This window comes from Drosophila mojavensis, unplaced genomic scaffold (assembly GCF_018153725.1).
Source record: "Drosophila mojavensis isolate 15081-1352.22 unplaced genomic scaffold, ASM1815372v1 contig_74, whole genome shotgun sequence".
NCBI classification, from domain to species: Eukaryota; Metazoa; Arthropoda; class Insecta; order Diptera; family Drosophilidae; genus Drosophila; species Drosophila mojavensis.
Genome location: NW_025318899.1, coordinates 5,609,889 through 5,633,818, shown reverse-complemented (window position 1 = coordinate 5,633,818; position 23,930 = coordinate 5,609,889). Strand labels below are relative to the sequence as shown.

Below are 23,930 nucleotides of genomic sequence, written 5' to 3'. Positions count from 1 at the left end.
TAACTTATTTACAAACAAATTAATTTATGATAAAAATGCATCATTTGTTCTCGTTGTTGTTGTTGTTGATTGTGGTTTTTGCCTGGCCATAATTTAAATAAATTAGATAATTTTATAAAACTAAGCTAAGCGAATGAAGTTTTTGTTTTTTTTCGCATTTTTTTTTTTTTTTTTTTTTTTAGGTATTTAGAGTGAGAATAAATAAATAGTTCAATGGGCACATGAATAGAATAAATAAAGTTGATAATGGGAATAGATGAAGTTCTGGATGAAGTGTGGATAGTGTGTGAGGTGTGTGTGTGTGGTGTTTGGGGGTCTTTAGATTGCGCATAGGGCGCACAATTGTCAGCATCGCTGGGTCAAAGGATGTCGGCCATCCCTTGCTAGCAAGGTGGCAATTGGGCGTGGCAGGCGCAGTCGCAAACAAATAATAAATAAATAAATAAATAGCGTTAAATCGACTTAAATGCTAGCTCAAAAAATCCAAATATATCCAAAATTGGTTCACATAAATTGGCAAATTGACAGCGTGGGTGAAGTGCACGAAGTATAGTGATGATGATCATCATGTAGATCTCCCTACTCCCCCCGTCTACCACAGCGGCATGGGGCGATGCCTGGCCAAATAGGCCGGCAGGCTGGCAGCAGTTGGAGCGGGACAGCCTGAAATGCAGATGGGATATACATTAATTACAGATCTCAAGATGGTATTAAAGGGCTCAAACGTACGGCAGACGGCGCAGGTTTGCTCATCGGTGCCATCGCCGCAGCCATCGCGGCCGGAGCACACGATGGCCGTGGAGCGGCAGAGTCCATTGCTGCAGCGATGCGGGCAATAGGCATCCGGCTCCCGGCGACTGGCCAGCAGGCCACCCGCTTCGATCAGGCGCATGAAGAGATTGGGCATGGCACGAGAGCCGCAGAGATGGGGCGGCTCATCGCTGCCATCCTTGCAGGAGACAATGGCATTGCAGTACTCGTACTCGGGCAGGCATTCGCCGCTCTTGCAGCGGAACGTGTGCGCCGGACAGCTGTTGCCGCCCTTCAGATGGCCATCACAGCCCAGCTCATCCTCGCCATGCGGACACTGTTTGCGTCCGTCGCAGAGCGCCGCACGGGAGATGCAACGGCCGCTGCGCTCGCAGCGGAACGCCTCCGCCGGACAGGTCTGATTGAGGCGGGCATTGTGGGTGCACTCCTCGTCGGATTCGTCGTTGCAGTCGGCGCGTCCATCGCACACGAAGAACCACGAGATGCAAACGCCACTCGAACGGCACTAGGAGAGAGAGAGAGAGAGAAACTCGATTAATTATGGGAAAATGCATTTGATTAGGGGTATTCCTGCTTATGCTGTCTTAAGTTTTATCAGAATTGATTTAGTATTTTTAGTATATGCTCACCTGGAAGGTGCCGGGACTGCAGCCTGTGCGCTCCGCACTGCACTGACCCTGATCTGCGCCAGTTGATGCGGCGCAGTCGCACACGCCACGTGCATTGCAGACGGTGTGGGGATCGGCCATCTGGCATTGGCGATCGCTGGCGCAGGGCAGACCCAGAGAGATGGCCTCCAGGGCCAGGTCGACGCGCTTGCGCAGCTCTGTGCTCGGTTTGCCACTCAGCAGCGACACGATGGGATTCTCTGGCGGGTAGCTGATAGCGGGCAGGGGTGTGGCCTCCTCTGAGGTCATCAGGGGCTTCAGGGTGGTCACCACTGGGGCGGCGGGCTCCATGAGTGTAACACGACTAGCCAAGCCGAGCATGGTCTGCGTGGTGATCTCGACGATATCAGCCGGGTTGGGCGTGGCCTCCTCGTTGGCTTGCGTGACGTGCACGTTCAGCGCATCAATGTGATTGTTCTGGTCGAGCTGTGTGTCCAGCGTCGTGGACTCCACAATCAAACTGTCCGATTCGAGCTCCTGCAGCCGGATCGGACCGGAATTATCGCTCAGGTCGAAGGGCAGCTCCTCAGGCGACAGCGTGCGCTCTGGCTCTGCTTCGGCTTCCGTTTCCAATGTGGTTGACTCTGGCTGCAGCTCAGCTGTAACAGCTGCCTGTTCGTGCTCCTGCTCCTGTTGCTCCTGCTGCTGCTGTTGCTCCACTGGCATCTCGGGATAGAAGGTAACTAGTTTGTCATCCAACTCGTTGCTGTTTGCTTCAGTGACAGGCACTGCTTCAGCTTCAGTGTCTTCGGGTTGCTCCTGCTGCTCGTGCAGTTCATCGGCCTCTGCCAGCAAATCGGGCATGGCTGGCATTTCATTCTCATCCAGCTGCTGCTGTTGCTGCTGCTGCGCCTCCTGCTTTGGCTTCTCGCCGGCTGGTATGGGCATAGTTTGCGCCGGCTGCTCTCCGAATGGCACCGGAGGCACGGTGCTGTCGCCCTCAAGCATCAGATCGTTCAGTATGCCCGCAACGCTTTCGCTTTCCTTGAAGTCATCGGCAGGCTGCTCCTCGCTCACAATGGGCACCTCGGCGACCAGCTCGGGCAGCTGTGTGGCTGCCTGCTCCGTTTCCATTTCCGCCGCTGCTGTTGCTGCTGCTTCGGTCACAGTCTCCGCTGGCGCATCCTCAACTTTTTCCATGCTGGCATCGTCGAAGTTCACTTCTGGCTGCTGCAGCTCCGCCTCATCCAATTTGATCTGCTGCTCAGTTGTGGACTCTGCCTCTACCTCTGCTTCGGCCTCTGCCGCTGTGACCTTGATTGGCTGCTGCTCCACATTTGGCTCCGCTCCTTGTATGATATTATCATTTTCATTTTTGTCCATTTCCGCTTCAGCCTGCTCGCCACTTTCACTGCGCTCGGTGACAGTTTCCGTCTTGAGATTGAGTTCGGTTTCCTGCAGCTCATCGTGTTTAATTGGCGTTGCCTCTGTCGGTATTTCAGTGGCCGCATCAGCCGCGCCTTCAACCTCATCTGCCTGCTGCACGGGCAACTCTTCAACTTCATCCTCAACGTGCGACACCTCATCATTAGCAATGTTGTCTAACTGCACCGCCTGCACTGCCTCGGGCTCCGACTCTGTCTCCGACTCTGGCTCTGGCTCTGGCTCTGACTCTAGTTCAAGCGCTGGCTCTGCAATTGTTTCCGACACTTCGGGCGTCTTAATTGCATTTGCATTTAGCTCAGTCTCCTCTGCTGCTGCTGTTGGCTGCTGCAAGATTTCTGGTTCACTAGTGGTTGCTGCCATCTCCTCCGCCTCCGCTGCCTCGTCGTGCTCCTCTGCATCGTCTTGTGCATTGGCCACCTGCTCTGTGACTTGCTCTGGCGCCAATTCATCATCATTTGTTGGGTAAGTCGATTCTTCGTGCTGCGCTTCGCTGATTGCCTCCACCTCAGCAGCTGGCTCCATCTCCAACTCCGTCTCCTTCTCCGTTTGGCTTTCTGTCTCTATCTCATGTTCCACATTCTGCTCCTCATTCAGCTGCTGCTCAGTTGTCGCTTCTGCCGCAACCTCAGCGTCAGCCTCAGCCTCAGCTTCAGCTTCGTCTGGTTTTTGCTCTGCGATTTGCTGTTGATTTAATTGATTGGCTTCATTTAAATCATCTTCGCCACTTGTCGGCTTAACGTCGGCGCTTTGTTCTGCCTGATCGGTTGTCGTCTCCAGCTTCAGCTCCAGCTCTGACTCTGACTCTGACTCTGACTCCGTCTCCTTCTCCTTCCCATTTTCCGTCTCTTCCTCTTCCTCTGCCTCTGGCTCTGTCTCGATTTCAGCTGCATTCTCAGGCTCTGCCGCGGTTTCTGTTGCCGCCTCGACTTCTGCGGCTTCAGCTGCTTGGTCGGGTTTCTCTGGCTCCTCTTCCACTTGATTTTCCTTTTCCAGCTCTGGCTCTGACACAGACTCTACCTCTGTCTCTGCATCATTGGCAATTGTTGCTGCTGGGCTTTCGCTGTCCATCAGTTTCGCTGGCTCCTCAATTTCGGTTGCTTCTGTTGCGAACTGCAGCTCGTCTTGTTGTTGTTGTTGTTGTTGCTGCTGTTGTTCCTCTTCTTCCTCCTCTGCCTGCTTGGCTGGCTGCACTTCTTCAACAGCTTCTTCTTCTTCATCATTGACTGCTGTGACGTCAGCTTGTTGTGGTTGTGTCTCCACCTCCGCCTCCGTCTGTGCTTCCTCCTGTGCTTCCGCCTCTATCTCCGCCTCTGCCTGAGGCGCCTGCTCCGTCTCCATCTCATGATCACCCGACTGCTCCACCTCCTCCTGCTCAACGTTCTCCGACTCAGCCTCTGGCTGCTGCTTGGCTGGCGCATTTGTTGCACTTTCATTTTCCGCCACCTCTTCGCCATGCACGGGTATCAAATCATCATCAGCATCGTTTGACGTCGGCTCCTTCTCATCCTCCAGCTGCAGCTGCTGATTGTTCTCTGTGGCTGCCTCCACATCAGTCTCACTGTTGATCTCCTCCTCCTTCTCAATGGGCACGGCACCTAGCGCAGATTCCAGCTCATCATGTTGCTGTTGCTGAGGAGCTTGCTCAGCCGTCTGTTGTTGTTGTTGTTGCTGTTGTTGCTCTTCGGTTTCATAATCAAATTTCATGGTATCGTCGGCTGCGGCTGGCGCAATTTCTTGTGCGCCCGATGCCTCCTCCGGCTCCTCCTCCTCCTCAACAGTTGGCTCATTGACCGTTGCAGGTGCTGGAACCGCCTCCTCCTCAATTTGCACCTCTGGCACTGTCTCTGGCTGTGGCTCTGACTCGGGCTGTGGCTCTGGCTTTGCATCCACCTCCGCCTCTGGCACTGTTTCTGGTTCTGCCTCGGGCTTGATCTCATGCTCCTCAGCGTATTCCTCATCAATCTTGTACGGATAGTCGTAGGCGGGCAATGCTTCAGTCTCGTGCTCCACAGCTTCCATGGCCTCGGTGGTCACATCGGCTGGCGTCAATGGCTGCTGAGCTCCAGTTGTTGGCTGCTGTTCCTCGACGGGGCGTTGCTCCTCCTGCTCGGAGGCTACCGCTTGCTCAACTGTTTCAGGCTGTTCTGGCTCTAGGATTGCCGGAATGTGCTCACTCTCCAGCTCAGTTTCCTGCTGCTGCTCCTCTGGTTGAGTCTGCTCAGCCTCGGGCTTGGCTTGACTCTCCTCCAGCTCCTGCTGTTGAGTCAATTCGGTTTCCTCATGTGCATGATCCACAGGATCGAATTTCTCACCATTGTCCACGTCGACGACTTGGGGTCGCAGCTTTATAGCATCCATATCATCCTCTTCAAATGCCTGCTCCTCCACGCTGGCGGGCAGCTCATCCTCCAGCAAGATGGGCGCTGACGTTGTTCTCGCTGTTGTGGGCGCTGGAGTTGTTGTTGTTGTTGTTGTTGTTGTCGTCGATGTTGTCGTCGTTGTTGTTGCTCTTGTTGTAGGCACAGGCGTTGTTGTCGTTGTCGTTGTTGTTGTGGTCGTGGATGCCTTCTCAGCGGGCTGCTCCTCTGCTGCCGTCTCATCGGCCGCTGGTGCCACACAGAGTCCACCCACCATGCGCGTCGGCGCCGTGCACTGGCAGCGTCCAAAGAGATTGGGTATGAGGAAATCGCAGTGGGTGCGCGTATCGAACATTTGACAATGGGCATGGCTATAACAAACGGCGCCAGGGTGAGCGGCTGCAACGAGAGGAAGAGAGAGAGAGCGAGAAGCGGGGTTAAAGCGTTGAAGAGAGATTTTCGCGGTGAGTGAGAGATTCGCATGGCCCCCACTTGGGGCTGTGCCGCACGTTCTGTTATTAAACTAACCGTACATTTGTTGCAACTGCCACCAAATGCATATTAAAAACCCATCATCATCATCAACCAGAACAGCAATGTGAGCATAGCAAAAGCAACAACAACAGCAACAACAACAACAACAACAACAATCGGTTGTTCGCAACGAGTATTATGCCAACAATCTGGAAGGCATTAGCCCGCCTTCGACATGCCTAATAACCGTCAATAGAGTCAGAGTCAACTGCAACGCATTGCCGATGACGTCGTCCATAGATACCCATCTTCCCCCCTTTGTCTAGCTGGCATTCTTCATTACGGTTTCCCATTGCCCATGTACCCTGCTCATCATTCAGCATTCCATCAGCATCGCCTAAGCGCCCGCCCGATATGGCTACTGCGCATAACTGGCCTGCCTGACTGACTGCCAGAGCCAGCTGAATCTGAATCTCAGTTAGCTGCTTAGCGATTCCTCTTTTATGCATTGCTCTCTGTGGCTGTGCTGACCCACTTTCCGGGCCTGCTGCAGGCGCTCAACTTGTTTTCACTTGTTTCGTTTTAACTTTTGGCGTGGCAACTGCAACGGCCAACAGCAACTGCCAACTGCCAACTGGTAAGAGCAACCACAGCAGCAGCAATAGCAACTGCAACAGCAACTGCAACTGCAATTGCACCTGCACTCGCTTGCCCTTAGGGCTGCGTCTAGGCAGAGCCAAGCTAAGCTCAGCTCAACTCAACTCAACTCAGCTGTGCTGGGAATGCAGTTAACTGACTGCCAGAGCCGGCGAGGCGCCCCAATTTTCATTGCCATGGCAAGCGGCACTCATTGGAGTTGAGTGGCTAAACTGTGATTGATCACGCTAACCAGTGACTGGTTAAGCGAAGCTGTGATTTGGTATTTGCAGTTGATGTATTGGAAAATGAATGAATTTGGTGACTCGAAGATATTAGTTAGACTGGAAAACTAGTATAGCTTAATAGTTGATTGTCTAGATCTGCAGCTCGAGTATAGTTTTTAGAGAGAATGATTTGCATGGCTAAATTAGTAAGTTTAAGCAGACAAAAGCTGACAGCTTTTTGCAAGCTGATTGCTATGACACTCAAGCAGAACAAAATGTACCATTTTCAATAATTAAATATTATATAATTGATGTAATGTGTAAGCTATGTTAAGAAAAAATATTTTTTTTTTTTTTTTTGTCAAAAATTTTAAAATAGAATATAAATTTTTTAATACAAAAAAAAAATTTTTTTTTAAATATAAATTAATATTGCTTTTCCATCTTTAGGGAAATTCATAAATTTAATTTTTTTTCTTTAAAATTTTGCAAAAAAAAAAAAAAATATTAATATATAAATAAATAAATATTCTTTTCTATTTTTCATTTTCTTTAAATTTTTCATATATATTTTCAGAGCAGTCACAGCTAACACTAACCAGAAAGTTGAAAATGATTTGTAGCTGAAGTGAGTCTCGATGATATCACTGTCAGGTAACTGTTATTTCACTTAAGCTCTGGCTAAATTAAGCGAGTACTTGAAGAAGAAATGCAGCTAAGAAACCGATGGCTGGTTGAGAATTTCGAGTGTGAGTGACTTTCAGAAATACTCATGATAGAGATACATATATAGTATGTATGCAGCTGATTGAAGTGCCTGTAATAGAGCTATCAGAAAGCGTGACTCCTCTAAAGGTACGGACACGTGACAAGTGCTCAAATACTTATAACGGATAAGCACTTGTGACTGCTACTTGTGACCAGTGGAAAAGTCAGGCGAAGCGATGCGACGCCACGAATTTTCCGCAGTAGCGCAGAGCCGCCGAGCCGCAGACGAAGTAACGTATCGTTAGCTTTTTTGGCTGGCAAAGAGTCAAACGTTGGCGGCTTTTCACAAAGGTATTTTGAGCATTGCATTGGCTGGCATTTGGCGGAACCGGTTGGCCTCTGCACTTAAAAGGCGCATACATGGCGTATACTTAACGAATGCGCCGCTGACACTGACGCTGGCCCGGCTGCTGACTCGCTGACTCCCTGACACTGACTCTATGCCCAACCATTCCAAATGCGAGTAGCTAGCAAGAGCGAGAGAGAGAGAGATAGAGAGATGCTCTTTCTCTCTGACACCAATATGGAAGGCAGTGGCATAGCAAGCCAGCCAAATGCTCTTTCACTTTTAGTAGTTGTATCAACAATGGCTAGCCCACCCCGGTTGACTCTGATGACGACGCCTCTGTGCAGCAATGATCGATAAGCTGGGGCAATGCCATGGCCATTTAACCTGCCTCCACTCTCTCTCTCTCTCTCTCTCTGCCTGTCTTTCTCTCTCTCTGTCGGCTGGCCTGGCGCACCGGTGTGACAGGTTGCATGCGAATGCGGCACGACTGCATCTGGTAACCCACTTCGATTACGGTTTGCGCGTGTGAAAATGCTGTGAGTCGAATCGCAGCTGATGCTGCATTTACTTCCAGCTCCCGCTACTCATCACAGTTCTCTCATCAAAATCAGCATAAAATTTCATTTGCGAATAACTTATAATAATAATAATAATAATAGTAATAATAATCATATGAAAACTATGTCAAGCCAAACTGAGCTGCAACATTTAGTGTCGCATTCCTGTGGCTTTAATAACTCAATTTATGTTAATTTTGTGCTGCCAACTTTCATTGCGAATCATGGCCATAAAAACGAAGCAGGAAAAACAACAACAACAACGGCAAGCAACAAAAATATAGAGGAACCCCCTCCTGGTATTTCTAATTAATTGCAGCCATTTGCATTTTGGAATTCGGTTTCATTTGATGTCGAGCGTTTGGGCGTCGTTTGTCAATCTTGCAATTCAAGTCGTTCGCAATTCGCAATTTTCTTTTTGCTTTCTTGTATTTTCTTGTCGTTTCTTTTCTATTTTATTATGGCATTTGCCTCTGTTATTGTTTGAGGAAGTGGCAGTAGCAAAACTGGTCTCCAAACCATTTGTTCCACATAATTTGCATGCAATTTGGCTTCTGGCGCAATTTGGACAAATGGTCAAAACATTTCCCCCACAGCGCAAATTAACACAGTTGTATCTATACGTTTTTTTAGTTTTTTAGATTTTTTTTTTTTTAGTTGTTTCTTTTTTCCATAATTTTTTATAAAGCGGTCAAACGAAATGGAATGAAATGAAATGCTTGGCTTTTGTGTGGCATGGAAAGTGTTTTACACTGACCAACAACAATTTGGCGCTTTTAAATCGATGTTAAAGACTTTAATTTGCGCTGGGCAAAAGTGAGAGGTTTTTTTTTTTTTGTTTTTTTAAATTTGGAAATTAACTATTATTTGAGTGGCCCAAAAGAATGGCCAAGAATTTTCATAATGTGTATAATTTCTATACATAAATTATGTCTGAATTCTGATTTGATTGAGGATGATTTTATTAGAGCGACATTCACGAGTCGATAAATAAATTTAAGTAGTATATTTTCATATTTAAATATATAAATATATGCATTTTTAAATATTAGTATATATTAATATACTTTTCTTGAAACAAAAGTTTTCTTGAAGATTGAAGATGAAAGCAATTCTATCCATCCATTGGGCTTGCACGCAGTCTGATTCATGATCATGATAAAACTTCGTTTATAATTATATTTTTTGGCATGTATATCCAAGCTCACAGTTTCAAATCCAGTTGGCATAAATTTCTTCAGCCCTGTGATTCATAGAATAATTTTAAGTCACGTAGAAAGTAGCAGAAGCTCACAAATTTCATTGCTGAGATATGGAATGTGGGAGTGAAGGTTCCATCTTGCGTATTGACTATTAAAATTAGCTTGGCTAGAAATCCGTAAGGCTATCCGCCTAGCTCTTAGTTAACAATTAAATATGCCATGATTCATAGCTTGAGTCAGCTAGAGAAAATCAAATTGAGTGAATGTAAAAATGAATTTTTGATATATGCAGACATCATTTGTTTACCAGTCAGACATTGAATAGAATAATAGCGCAAAATATATTCAATATCTTTATAAATATATATAACTAAATACTCAATAAGTCACAATAGAATCAATCAATGTTACCCCTCTCCATTCACCCCCTGTCTGCTCTTTCTTATGCAGCTGCTGCTTCTTCTTCTTCCATAGGCTATTTGATTTTCAGCTAAAATGCAATCAGATAAAGCAGAACAAGTGCAGTTATTTAAGCGATGGCGGTCAAGTGATTCATAGTGAACAACCACTCATTGGCTTCACTTTTGCTGCAACTTTGTATGCAAATCAACAAACGGCACAGACCGAGAACTGAGCTGAGCTGAGTTGAGCCGAGAGCAGAGCAACGCGAGATCTCAATCTAAAAGTTTCTCGAACTGCATTTGCAGAGTTTTGTCTTGGCCACGTTCTGCCTCGTCCATACGCTTTTTGTCTGGACAAATGCATATATATATATGTATATATGCATATATGCAATATGTATATGTGTATCTGTTCATTATATTTGCTTGGCCTGGCATACTTTTCTTCTGGACAAAGCGGTAAACATTGTCATATGTGTGCATAACTCATAAAGATCAGCCTGGCTTCGCTTCGGGTTGGTTTGGCTTGGCTTGGCTGGCTTGGCTGGCTTGTTAAGAGTGCTGGCAGTGTCTACACGACGTTTTTCCCGAAAATGGGCTTGGGCTTGTGTTTTTGAGGCTTTGGGTTAAGGTGCATGGGAAACTGGAACAAGTGGCACGGCGACAACAGCGAAAGCCTGCACAGCTCCAAATCTGGCACAGCACTTGCTCAACTTGACCCAAGAGGGAATGAAACAGAGAGAGAGAGAGAGGGAGAGAGAAAGAGAGAGAGGGACAGAGAGAGGGAGTATAGTGAACGTTTGTCAACTGTGCAAAACGGGAGTCAACTGCAGCAGCAGCAAAAGTTCCAGCTGCAGTTGCAGTTGCAGTTGGGATTCTGATTCAGAGTTCTGGATGCTCTTGCTGCTGCTGCGGCTGCTGCTGCTACGCTAATTGGACTTTCTTTGACCGTGTCGCTTGCTTTCTTTTCACATAATCAGTGCAATTTAATTACAAAAGCAGCGCTGGCAATTAGGCATGTAAAGCAGACAGATACAAACACAAAGAGAGAGAGAGAGAGGGAGATATTAATCGAATCTGTGAAGCTGTCACAGGACCTGCGGCTGGTGAAAGGTTCTGCTCCTCTCTTAGCTCTGTCCGCTTTGCTTTCTTTCCGTATTTCTGCATTTCTTTAGTTTTTTGGTGAAAGTATCTCATAAATGGCATGCAATGCGCTTAGCTGCCCGCAAACAGTCGACCCGACCACATGTCATTAAAATTATTTTAATTAAATATTAAAGCCAGCCAATGCCAGTTGGCCATAGCCTGTAGCCTGCAGACCGCTGCCAGCTGCCGTGCCACGCCCACTGGGCGTCTTTTGCATTCAGTTGATTTTAAATGCCGTATAATTATGTCGCAGTAGAATGCAACAGGTGAATGGCAAAGACACGAACTCTAGGCAACAGTTGCTGCTGCTGCTGCTTCTACTACTGCTGCTGTTGCTTCTGTTGACTGTTACAGTTTGTCGTCGCCGTCGCCATCGCAGTCGCAGTTCGAATCGTGTTCTTTGTCGTGCCCGCTAAGTAGCTGGGCAAACAAATGTACCGCAAGTGGCCAGCTGAGCAGCTCGTACTCAGTCTTCGTCTCCGTCTCAGTCTCATTTGAATCGACAAAACATTCTAATCAGATTAACGCCATTAGGCGCCAATGTGCCAACATACGGCGGGAATGCGACCCCAGCCATTGATCAGAATCGGAACAACTCGAATGCTGCGCAAACATCTAATGGAACTGGCATTTAACTAATGCCTCGATCTCAATTGTGTGCTTCTTTTACTCATCGAACTGCATTCGGCTAATGAGTGAAGCACACCTGAAAAGCTTATTGGAAAAGTTCTTTTGTTGAGTCGAATTCTTCAAGGGAATTCTGATTGGAAAATAAACAGCGCCGAGTTGATTTGAACTTTGTTAAACATAATTTTGAGTGGGGACTCTACTTTGTATTCTAGTGTACAGAAATATCTTGCTAATGCACATTATACGATAATCAAATATAAAGCTTTAGTAAAATATCTAATAAACTTTCTCATCAGGTAGCAACAAAACAACGTACTTAGCTTACTATCAACTATAACCATAACCTGTAGCTCATCTATCTTAGACAAGAATATGTCTTCATATTTCATCTGTCTGCTGATATGAACTACAAAAAGAAACATTTCTAATCTCTAAAACAAATCGCAAGTTTAAATTAAATTTATTGCCGCTAAAAATGAATAAATTATTCTGAGAATCTCGATTAAAAAAAAAAAAAAAAAAAAAAAAAAAAAAAAAAAAAAAAAGGAGATAAAATAAAAAGCACAATCCAAATATATTAAAATTATATATTATATATAAAATAAATATAGTATTATTAAAAAAAAAAAAAATATATATATATATATATATATCTTATATATTATTTAAATATATTTTTAGTTTCCTTAAAATTTGTTTATAAAATTAATTTTATTTATTATATTTATATTTTTTTACTTATCGTCAGCTTAGGGCCTTTGAAGTTTACCGTTAATGCGAAATATATTTAATATCTTTCTATATCTATATCATTCGTTTAAGAAACTTTTTTATTAATCTCAGTCTCATTCTAGTTAGCATAAAAGCTAAATCAGCTTATTCAAAAAAAAAAAAAAAAAAAAAAAAAAAAAATTAATAAATAAATAAACAGTGTAAAAATCTCTGGCTTTATCGGAAGAAGATCTACCCTGCGGCTGCGTGTCAAACTACTAGTCCAAAAGACCATAATGAAATGCATGTGGACCTGTGAGAATACAATTTCAGGCACTGTCAGTTTTCAAACTGTAATATCATACAGAAATTCGAAAGCCAAGCACTTAGAATTAACATTCTACTGCACTCAAACAAAGAAGACTTCCTTGGCTTCATCAGAAGATTTGTAGACTAACCAAGAGACAGACATGCCCTAGGCAAAACTTAATAAACTTAAACTTTATATTTCAGGAACATATAAATAAAATATTAATTTAATAATCTGCAATAATCTTTAATTCTTTTCTAGTTTGTCTGCAGCTAAATTCGTTGCCTACAACTTATCAATCGATAGGCCAATCAATGTCCACTTCCGAACAAGTCTACAAAACTCAATAGCCTCTCTTATGGCCACTTACATTTCGTATTCAAAATGAAGTTCTAAAGTGGAAAATTGGAAAGGTAAAAAGAAGAAGAGAAAGACAAAAACTTGAAGTATGCAGTGGCTCGGCTTTTGGCTCGTTCCATGATTCTAGGAATATTAACCAATTATGCGTATAATTAGTGACACGATTGTCTTGTTAGCTCGAGAGTAGCAATTGTTGTTGTGGTTGTTGTTGTTGTTGTTGTGTGTGTGTGTGTGTTTTTTTTTTTTTGTTATTGTTATAGCCATGTTAATTGCTTGTGTCAAGTGGCGGCAATAGCAAAAGAAAAATTGTTATAGAAGTGTTAACGAACGTCAAACAATCAAGCGGAAATGAATGAAATGCGATGGTTAAACAGATTGGAAAAAAAATAAAAACAAACTATATATGTTGTACAGATGCCAGATATGAAAGAGAAAGGTGTGTATATTTGCTGCACATGCGTGTAATTCCTAGACGATAAGCAATCAAAGTTCCATTCTTTTCAATTTTAGTTTTATTTTTTTTTTTGAGCATTTATTGCAATTTATGTGTAAACTAAACAACATGAAGTTGAACGAACGACAGTTAAGGCTACTATTATTATTATTATTGATGTATGTATGTATTGTATGCATGTATTGTATGTATGTATTGTAATTATGAAATTCCATGCAATTAGGGCCACAATTGATCAACAGTTGTCTGATACTTACGTCCCAGACATGTGTGCTTGCGGAACTGCAAGAATCCCTCGACGCAGCGGCAGGCACCGTCCAAGCAGCTGCTGTTTGCCACCTTCATTGAGCATTGTTCGCTCACCTGGCAATCGCCGCCCAGTAGTTGAGCTGCAGTTGAAGAAACGAGATACAGCTAAGTAAGTTATGTGCCATATGAGTAACGGCTTCTCTGCATTTATGCAAACAACTGAAGCACTTTTATTTGCAGATAAGCAAACAAACATACAAACAAACAAATGGACATATCTTCAATAGAGACATGTCTTCTTTTTTCTATTTTTTTTTTTTTTTTCTTCTTTTTTGTAATGGTAATGGCAATGGTATGGGGTTACTCAAAGATTGACTTACATGACAGACAGCGCTTGGAGTCCAGTTGGACAAAGTAGGGCGCACACTCGCAGTAGCCCAGCGCTGAGCAGCTGCTGCCCTTGATGAAATCTGTGCAGTCCATGTCATGCTGGCACTTGTCACCCAGCTCCAGAGCCTGACTTGTGTTGAGCAGTGTGCAGATGACAAAGGTCTGAAAGAATAATTGAAGTAAATTAGGATTTTTAATAAAGAATAACTAAAAGTTAAAAGATATCAATTTTTATAAATATTATTCATTATAAATATATATTAAATAAAGCTTAAAGCTATTAATTTTAGATAATACTTGATTATAATAGAAGGTATATATACTCAAATTGTATACTAGCTGATTGCAGCTATTCTATATTCCAATCAATGTTTTTTTTGTTTCATATAAAAATGTTGCTAAACAAAATGGTCAAATTAGCTCAGAACCCAAGAAACGATATCTTACTATCTATGTATATAGGCCAAATGATCAACCCAGAAATTATAACTAACTATATATAGGATCTTCAATCGAATTTGGATCGATTCGATCTTCCACATTCTAGTTCTCGTTCTGTTTTGTTTTGCATATATGATTAACCTAATTGTTTGCATAGAAATCAAGCTAGGTCAGGTAAGTTTTAAAACTGATTGGGTCAAATCCCTAATGAGCTTCATAATGAAGCATTTCTCTAAAGCTGCGGTTTTGAAAGATAAAAGATAATTAGGATTAAGCTGATCTCCTAGATACATTTAGTCAGCCATAACTATGCTATTGAAATTAAAAAGAAATTCCGAAATCAGAGAAAAATATCTTATTAATAATCAAATGTTTCACTTAGTTGCAAAACTGACAGACATAAAAAATCTCTAAATCTCTAGTATTACTGAACCACATAATCCACGAAGCAAAAATCAATCCAATCCAAAAAAAAAAACTTTCTCGTATGCAACATAGATGAGTTAACAGTTTCCGTTCTCGAATATTTCACTCAAGTCAAACACGTTCATCCAGCATTAATCCAATCTAATCTGCAACAAATTATATGAGCATGCCCATGCTAAAACATGCCACATCACGATGCTACAAGATTATATCCATAGATCTTATATAATTATGTTGTAAAATGCAGATGATATAAGAATTATGGTTAATCAACAATTTAATAGTTAGCCGGGCGTAAAATTTGCACAGCGTGAAGCGTTAGGCGTTAGCCAACACTGACCAGCCAAGCTAATTGTTTGAGTACACGAAATCGCCGTTAGCCAAAAGTCTTGGCCATGAAGTGTTGCGGTATAATTAATTTGTGTAGTCGAAAATCGCACAAGAAACCAACCAAAAGATATAATGTTATTGCAGCTACTATATTTATGAATGAAAAGCTGTATGTGAGTGTGTGTGTGTGTGTTGGTGTATATTACGCATGTGTTTGTTATGCTTGTAACTGACAGTTAGCCAGATAAGTAGACGAACACGTTATAGATGCTCCAAAGATACAAGCACAAGTTGTAAAACAAAATTAACAGTTGCCTGAACACAACACACACACACACACACACACACACACAAACACACAAAGATACACACTCCCAGTGCTGCACAAAGCCCAGATCTGAAAAAAAAACCAAACCCATTTGGGCTCTCTATAATTAAACACAACAGCAACAGCAACAACAACAGCAAAGGGTATTATAACACACTCCAGTTACAGCTCTTGGCTTTTGTATCTTTTGGGCCGTTTGCAGTTAGAACGTGTGTATCTGACAGATAGAATGCGGAGCACAGAGTACAATGCACTCGGGCCAGTGTTAAGCGCCACACGCCATTAATTATGCCAACTACCCCGCCCAACTAACTAACCGCTCGCCCGCACGCCTGCCCGTCCGCCTTGTCGCCCACTCTTCAGTTGGGTAACCATATCTATTTGCATAGTCTGATTGGATAATGGAAAACGAAACGGTACTGCGCCATTTGATTTGTGTAATTATATTTTCATTTTGATTTCCAGCTCAAATTTGCTGAGGCATAAAATTCAATGACAGCATTAAATTGTAATAGATATGCCCCCTTCCCCAGCGCCTACAAGCACATTCTAATAAGAATTCCAATTGGCAGAGCCGCACACGCAAGCCAAGCTCTTCGCCGACAAATATAACAAGTTGCGACATAAGTTTACAGTTAGTTGTTGTTGCTGTTGCTGTCGTTGTTGATGTTGTAAAAAGCAAAAGAAGTTGAACCTGTATGCAACTGATGCTAGTTGCATAGATACGGATGCTGAATAGTTAATTGTTGCACACAATTTGTTTCAAAAGTTATTTTTACGAGTTTGTTGGGAACATTTTCGATTGAGAGGGTCTGAAGTAGAGTCTGTAGGAATATTGTTTCCGGTTTTTGTATAGGTCTGTATTATAAAATAAAAATTGTTGGTCATTCTCTAAATTATTTCATTTATTTTATTTCATTTTTGCTTATTTTTGTTTTATTTTTTATTTATTTATTTAATTTTTTTTTTGCGAAATTTAAACAAAATTTTTATATTATGTTGAATATTTTATTAAATTTTGGTCAATAAAAAATCATTCTATCATATCATATATTATATATATGGTCTCTATAGAGTAGAGCATCTCTACTGCAATATCAGCTGAACATTTCTTTAGCCTCACAAAGTTAAAAGCATTGTAAATATGTGATAAGCCTCTATAAAATTCTATTCTTTGATTGCCACACTTAACTGAATTGATTTTGACTTCCTCTATTTCTATGCCAAATGAATATATAGATTACAGTTAGAATTTGGCCTTATGCACTTTTTTTTCCCAACAATTTTTTAACAACCACAATTTCTACTCAATTCCAATTGAATTTTTGTTGTTGTTGCTGTTGCCATTGCTGTTGGCTGACACAAGCCGCAAAACTAAACGTGGGCTCATAACAAAACACTCAATAGCAGCAGCAGCAGCAGCCGCATCAGCAGCATCAGCAATTGCTATTAGAGCTGCAAAAGAATGGAAACCGGCAGCAGTTTAAAAAAGCATCGACAGAGACAGAGTCGAAGGCAAAGTCAAAGACAAAGACAGAATTTCAGTTCCATTCTCAATTCTGAATTCTCAGCGGCAGCATCAATATAAAAGAAAAGAGTCAATAAAAAAAAAATTGTTTAATTATGCTTTCGAGTGGCTTTTAAGCACGAGCAGAGAATGTGATTATTGTTGTTGGCCCATTAGAGTGGCCAGCATATGAAAGACTACCTATACCAGTGTCTGCCTCTGCCTCTCCTTCCTCCTCTCTCTCTCTCTCACCGCATCTCAAGTTGACCCATTAAGCATTCAAGTTACTTTCATTGCCAGACGCTTTTGTTTGGCTAGCAGCAAACTTTCAAGTGCAAGAAATAGCAGTTTAAATATAGCCGAAATATATGTATATATGTGTATATGGTATACGATATAGTAGCGTGTGTAGGATGCTATTAGCAAGTGGCTGACAGGATTTGCCGGTGTTGGCCAGGCCATCATAATACAACCTCCACACGCACATTATTTATTTAGCGGGGCCTTGCTTGCTGGCTTGATTTATATTTTGTTTACGGCAACTTTTGCAATTTGAGCGCTAATGAAGAAGTTGAACGCACGCCCCGGTTGCCGGCACTCGTAATTTACTGGCAGCATCGTAAAAGAACAGCAGCAGGACCACAAAATTACACAAGCAACAAAGACAACAACAACAACAAAAAATAGCAGAAAATCATTTTTCGTGTTTTACAAATTACAAATTACTTTCGTACATTTGTTGCAGCTGTTGTTGTTGTTGTCGTAGTTGTTGCTGTTGCAGTCTGTGTTTTGTTTAATGATCGTTGGGCGCCAGACTGTCTGCTGACCTTTGGCCAGGCACAGCTGCCCACAGCTGAAATGCAGGTGAAACGGCTGCTGACCAAGGCTAAGACCGAGCAACGGTTAAACAAACAGCAAAAAATGTGAATATAAATAATTGCGCTACGATTTTGGTAGAGGAAGAAAATGAAGATGCTGGGATATATATGTATGTATATATATATTAATGTATATATATGTATATGTGTGTGGAAAATTCTGAAAGAGTTGCATAAGAAGGGTAATTCAAGGTTGAAGATAGTTAAGTCAAGAGCTCTATGAGTCAGCCAACTGATATTAAATTACTTAATTCATAGAATCTTATATGAATGTTATAAAGAAATATTATGAGCTTTCATATATATATACATAAAGGACTCACTAATAATAATGTCTTATATAAAAAATATAATATATATCATACATATGATAATTTATTATATTACAAAATCAAATCTTTTAATAATATATTTTATGTACATATCATACATATCATAATGTATCATATTACAAAATAAAATCAGTTGCCTATTCATTTGTAATGAATTTTCCATATAATATTTTAAGTTTTTTTTTTTTTTTTTTTTTTTTATATTTTCTTCCCCCAGCCTTAGCCTATCTTAATAAACATTATATTCCTATTACCTAAAAACTTTTCTTTCACATTCAAATCAATTTGGTCTTCCACTCTTCTCTCGTTATTAATTGGAATACGCTTTTACCCCACATTTATGAAATGCACATTTTCAGTTCTCAGCCATTTTCAAGAGAACATTTATTGCTTCAATAATTCAAAAGTTAAGTTGGCTAGCGTGCCAACGACAGGCACACCTAAGGCATAAAGGGCCCTTTGTGTATTCCCAAGCCTAAGTCCGAACAAAATAAAAAGTGTAACTCCCACCGTTTTTTTATTAGATTAATTTGCGTACATTATTCAGAGAGCTGGAGTGACGGACGCCCTGCTAGGCAAACAGTTAAGCTAACTGAAAGAGTTGTAGTGGAAGACGATGATGATAATGATGTTGGCGATGATGGTGATCATCATCAGCATCGACGCCTTGGCCATCTATCAGACAACGTTTGACCCAATGGCCGACTTCACAGCTCTTTCACACACTCAAGCTGAAGCGGCTATAACAGCTGTAAAAACTTGGCCAACGGCCCACGATCAAAGTCAAAGTCGAGGCTTAAGTAAATGCCGAACAGCCCACGCCAAAAACTTTGTACTTGTATATAGAAATATGTTTAAGCCGAACAATAATGCTTTGACAATAATTGAAGTTTTATTTTTGGGAGCAGTTCGCATTGGCAACGCCCCAAAAGATATGAAATGGTGTGGCAACCCCGTTTGCCGCTGATCATTGGCAGATTTTTTTTGTTAGCGAATTGAACGATGTTTGTCAACACTGCAATGCATTGCTGTGTGTGTGTATGTGTGTGTTTGTGTCTGTTTTATTTGTTGTTTTATTCATGTGGACTTACCGCTAAAAGCCGCTTAACCGTAAAAGCTTCGCGGAGCAACGCGCTATTTGCAGGTTGCTTTCTCGCCGCAGCCGACGTCGACGTCGGCGTCGCTGTCATTGTTGCTGCCGCTGCTGCTGCTGCTGCTGCTGTTGCTGTTGCTATTGTTGTTGCTCTCACAGAGCGTTTGCTTCCAAGAAGATGTTGCCAGCTAGGTGTTTGTTGTGAAATGCAACCGTCGTTGTTGTTGCTGTTGTTGTTGTTGTTGTTATTGTCGTTGCTGCTGCTATCGTATATATTTATTTTTCGTTATTGTTGTTGCTGTTGTTGTTGCTGTATGGTTCACAACCTTTGAACTTGACGTGGGTCAAAACGGAAATGAAACGAAACGAAACGAAGTCAAACGAAAACGTTAAACGTACGCTCAAAGCCCAACAAGAACAACAACAACGTAATAATAATAATATAAGTAAGAATAATAATAATAATAATGAAATATATGTGAATGTGTTTCATTTTTTTGTAAAGGTTTTTTATGGCCTTTTGCCGGCCGGCTCGCACGCCCCTCATTCGCATTCACTGGGCGCAGCCCGTGCGCTCCACTTACAACATTCAAAAAGAAGCACCGACAAAAACGAATGACTTAGGCAACGAACTTGAAATTAACACCTGGCTGCCCATAATTGTTTTCGGTTTTCTACTTTGCTATTTTCACTTGCTGTGACGACCTTTGTCTAGTTTTTTTTTGTTTTTTTTGTTTTGCCTCTCACTGTTTATAGAACTGTCTTGGATATTTTTGGGGACTGCCTCCACTAGTTCTTGTTCGCCTTCCTCTTCCTCTACTTTTTTTCAGTTATAAAATCTCATTTTATTGCAATGCTTGTGAGCTTGGGAATGTGACGACAACGTGTTGTCAGTCAGCTCCATAACCGTTAGACGGCATTCAATTTTTGGTTGGATTTGGGCTACTTCTCAGCTAAGATCTCTGTGCATGTTGGCTTCTAGTTGTTGTTGTTGTTGTTGCTGTAGTTTTTATAACTTAATAATAATAAAAAATGGGAAAAAAAACTTATAGGCGTTGCCTGACTTCGAGTTCCGTTTAAAGTGGGCTGCAACCCAAAGAGCCGCAAGCTGTGCACATAAAAATTAGTGAGCAGCGTTGTCTGTGTGGCCCATTAAACTGCAGTCAGTCTATGCTAATGCCTTAGGGCACACAGACACACACACTCACGCTCGCACTCATATAGATGGAAACTGTGGATGTTGCACAGCCATAACCTATTGACCAATAATGCTCTTGTAAATTATAGCGCGATGGACAGTGAGAAAATGCTTTGCAGCAGCTCAAGTTGGGACTTGAGTTTGTATGGGATATTTTTATATGTATATATAAATATATTATTTGACAATCTAATGCTCTATCATTTGAAATTGTATAAGTATTATTTAGTTGCTTGGTCTTATTCTTATTATACTAAAGGCAGAACACTGCAGCTCATATAATATTTCTTTAAAGTTTTTTTGAAGAAGTTTCATGAAGCGAAAACATATTCTATTGGTGGGCACTCAGAAAGTTCTTGGATTTATCTTGTATAAATTATGACGAATTGATATTCTAGAATAGCCAAAATTTTAGTCTGTTGAGATCTTCAAATTTGCTGAATTCATGAATTAAGGTTTATCATATATTGTATCTGGATATGAAAATCCAAAATATTCTTGAATATTCTTTCAAAATGGAAAAAAATTTAAAGAGACTAGACTGTTCGCTAGAGGCTCAAAGATATTTGTGATATTTTTCTACCATGCGTTTCAGATGATTTATGAAAAAATATAAATTTTAAAAATATATAAAAATACAATTACTCAATTATAATTGATGTTTAATCCCTAAAAAAATATATTTTTATGCGAATATTTGCAGCTGCATTAAAATGAACTAAGAAAAGTTTCCTCTGCTCTTATCAAGTTCCTCAGCTCACTTTAAATGCATTTTGGACTAAAAATCTTAGGGAATTGTAGAGTATATTAATTAATCTATCTATTGCTCTATATTTTCTCTTCATAGTTTTTCCTATATCTCCCCAATCAACATCCGATTTCGCTCAGTGTAGTCACGTTGCTGTTGCTGCTGCTAGCGGTTTATTTTGTAATTTATTATGTTTTCTTCTCGCTCTGAACAAGTCCTGGCAAATGATGATTATTTGCATTGCGGTCAAAGTGCAAGTGCAGGGGGCGTCGCCAAACGCTGCCCAAGGCGCAGGCATTCAATCAGCGAAGCAGCGAAGGCCAGCAGATTGATTGCTGACGCTGACCCACTCACAGGAGCAGCAGCAGGATGCGAGTCGAGGATGTGGCCAATGGTATGCCAAGTGCCAAGCTGCACACTTAACGTGTGTGCGTATGAGTGTGTGTGTGTGTTGGTGTGTGTCTTTGGGTGAAGTGTTGCGGCTGCTGCAAACAACCGCAAAACTGCAAATGGAGTTGCAGAGTGCATTTTTCTTGCTCATTTTTTATTTCGATTCTGATGTTGTTCTTCCCCTCCCCAATTTTTCTTATTTTTTGCGGTTTTCGCTTGATCGCACTTTGGTTGGTCTATCGGTCGCTGGGTCGTCATCAATGCAGCAGCCATGGACATAAACTTGGCAGCATAAAAAGCAGCACACACACACACACACATACACAGAGCGACACATGCACATGGATAGAGGCTAAAAAGCAACGCGATTTTTGCACCGTTATGCGCCCAATATGGCAATGCAGCGTGCTAGAGCGAGAGAGCGCTAACACATGTGCAGCAACAGTTGATGCTGCTGCTGCTGCTGCGGCTGCTGCTGCTGCAGTTGTTGCATCTGCATCTCCTCCCAAACTAGCCAAGGCAGGAGTGTCTTCATCTGCTTGCCTCTGACTCTCTGCGCGCTCTCCGGCTCTGCTCCTCTGCAGCTCTGCCTGCAACTCGTCTTCACTTGACTGCGTTCCATGTTTGTTTGTTTGTTTGTTTGCTTTTTTGAGTGTGAGTGTGTGTTTGTGTGTGTGTGTGTGTGTGTTTAGAATGCGCAAGACAGAAATTACAGTCGCCGCTGGCCGCGCCTTGGACATGGACAACAACTGCCACACACACACACATACACAGAGAGCTGCCCCCTCCATCTCCTTTGGGCTGGACATGGACAAAATCAACGCCGTCACAGCCCCAAACAGCAAACACACAAAAAAACCCCATTGAAGCGACGTTCTACGAGAGATCGAGACCGTAACAGCAACAACAACAACAACACAAGCGAGTTGGTGAAATTCTTGAACAGTTTTTTTTTTCTTTTGGCCAGGCGCATAAAATAACGTATATATTAAATGCAACACATTAGACCTAATTATTATTATTCATTATTTAATATATTATTATTTATTTGTTTTAATTTGAATATTTTTTCCGTTTCAACACACGCGTCGCGCACTCGTATCAGATTTTTGATTTATATTTATATATTTTACCATTAAATGTTAAAATTTGCACTGTATTTCGCCTCGCTGCTCTGTTTTATTTCGGTTTGTTCAAATTTTCTTTCTTCTTTTTGATTTTGGTTCGTTTGTGGAGGCGAGCTGGGCACGTCCGCACGTTACGTTGGTCAGCAACGAACTGAAGAGGAGCACGCCAACGACGGACTTAAGAACTAAGACAGCAGCCGTTTGCAGACACGAAGAAGTTACCAACGCCGGCAGCGGCTGCGACGCCAGCTTAAAAGCTCCAGACCAAAGTCAAAGTCAAGGCAGCGCAGCCGCAGCCGCAGCGACAGCAGCTGGAAGCTTTGCGCTGCCTTGGAAATCGGACGTAGCGACGCGTCGCTGCGCGCAGACGCGCAGACACGACAAGTGCCGTCGTCGTCGTCGTCGTCGTCGCTGCTGCTGCTGCTATTGCCGTTGCCGTTGCTACTCTTGTGGTTGTTGTTGTTGTTATTATTTTCTTGCACTATGTTAATGTGGTCGCTGCGAGGCTGTGGAGGCTGCTGGCGTTGCCGTTGCTGCTGTCGTCTGTTATGCTGTGTGTGCTTTATTTGTTTCTTTAATTATGAGTGTCAGTTGGGGACAGTTGCAAGCGCAGATTAAAGCAGATAAACGTAACCTGCACACACACAGACACACACATACATACTTACCACTTACAACTTACACCTACATCCACTTCTATTTCTATTTGTCTTTTTCACTTTTCGTTTACAATTAACTGTTTTTTTGTTGTTGTTGTCGTCGTCGTCATTTGCTTCCGCCAGTGTTGAGCAATCGCCGCAATTCCGTACTAAGCCAACTAAAGACAACAAAATAAACGACGTGCCACAATTCTACTCCGAAAATAAACAATCGCATTTCACACTAATTGAATAATGCGTTCGTTCGGGTGTCTTCGTCCATAGTCTCTGGGCATTTCTGGGCATCTCTGGCATATCTGGCTGAACGGGCATAGGCTCTTTAAAATTTACAAAATTATAATTTAATGGCTTTAAATTGGTCGCTTGGGGTGTAATTTTCGCATTTGCGTTCATTTCGAGTTGAATCTGACCCGCCAAATTGCCAGAGAAACTGTTGATTCAGTCCGGACGGTGACTTGACCAATCGGAGTGGTTCAAAGGGTTGCAA

At 42.2% G+C, this 23,930-nt stretch overlaps 1 protein-coding gene across 3 annotated transcripts; it reads right to left on the bottom strand.

Annotated features, from left to right (window-relative positions):
- Positions 1-213: 213 nt before the first annotated feature.
- LOC26528430 (titin) lies at positions 214-22,954 on the bottom strand. 3 transcript variants are annotated; one of them, XM_032731511.2, is made up of 7 exons: positions 22,791-22,940; positions 19,320-19,654; positions 13,977-14,148; positions 13,605-13,736; positions 1,401-5,581; positions 730-1,276; positions 214-663 (listed from the first exon to the last, which is right to left on the bottom strand). In XM_032731511.2, exons 2-7 carry the CDS (start codon positions 19,416-19,418, stop codon positions 593-595), a joined length of 5,202 nt encoding a protein of 1,733 aa, XP_032587402.1. In that variant the 5' UTR covers positions 19,419-19,654; positions 22,791-22,940; the 3' UTR covers positions 214-592. The 3 variants fall into 3 exon arrangements, with proteins under 3 accessions (XP_032587402.1, XP_043865762.1, XP_015017363.1); XM_044009827.1 differs by having other exon boundaries at positions 19,320-19,584; XM_015161877.3 differs by lacking the exons at positions 214-663; positions 730-1,276; positions 1,401-5,581 and having other exon boundaries at positions 13,090-13,736; positions 22,791-22,954.
- Positions 22,955-23,930: the final 976 nt, after the last annotated feature.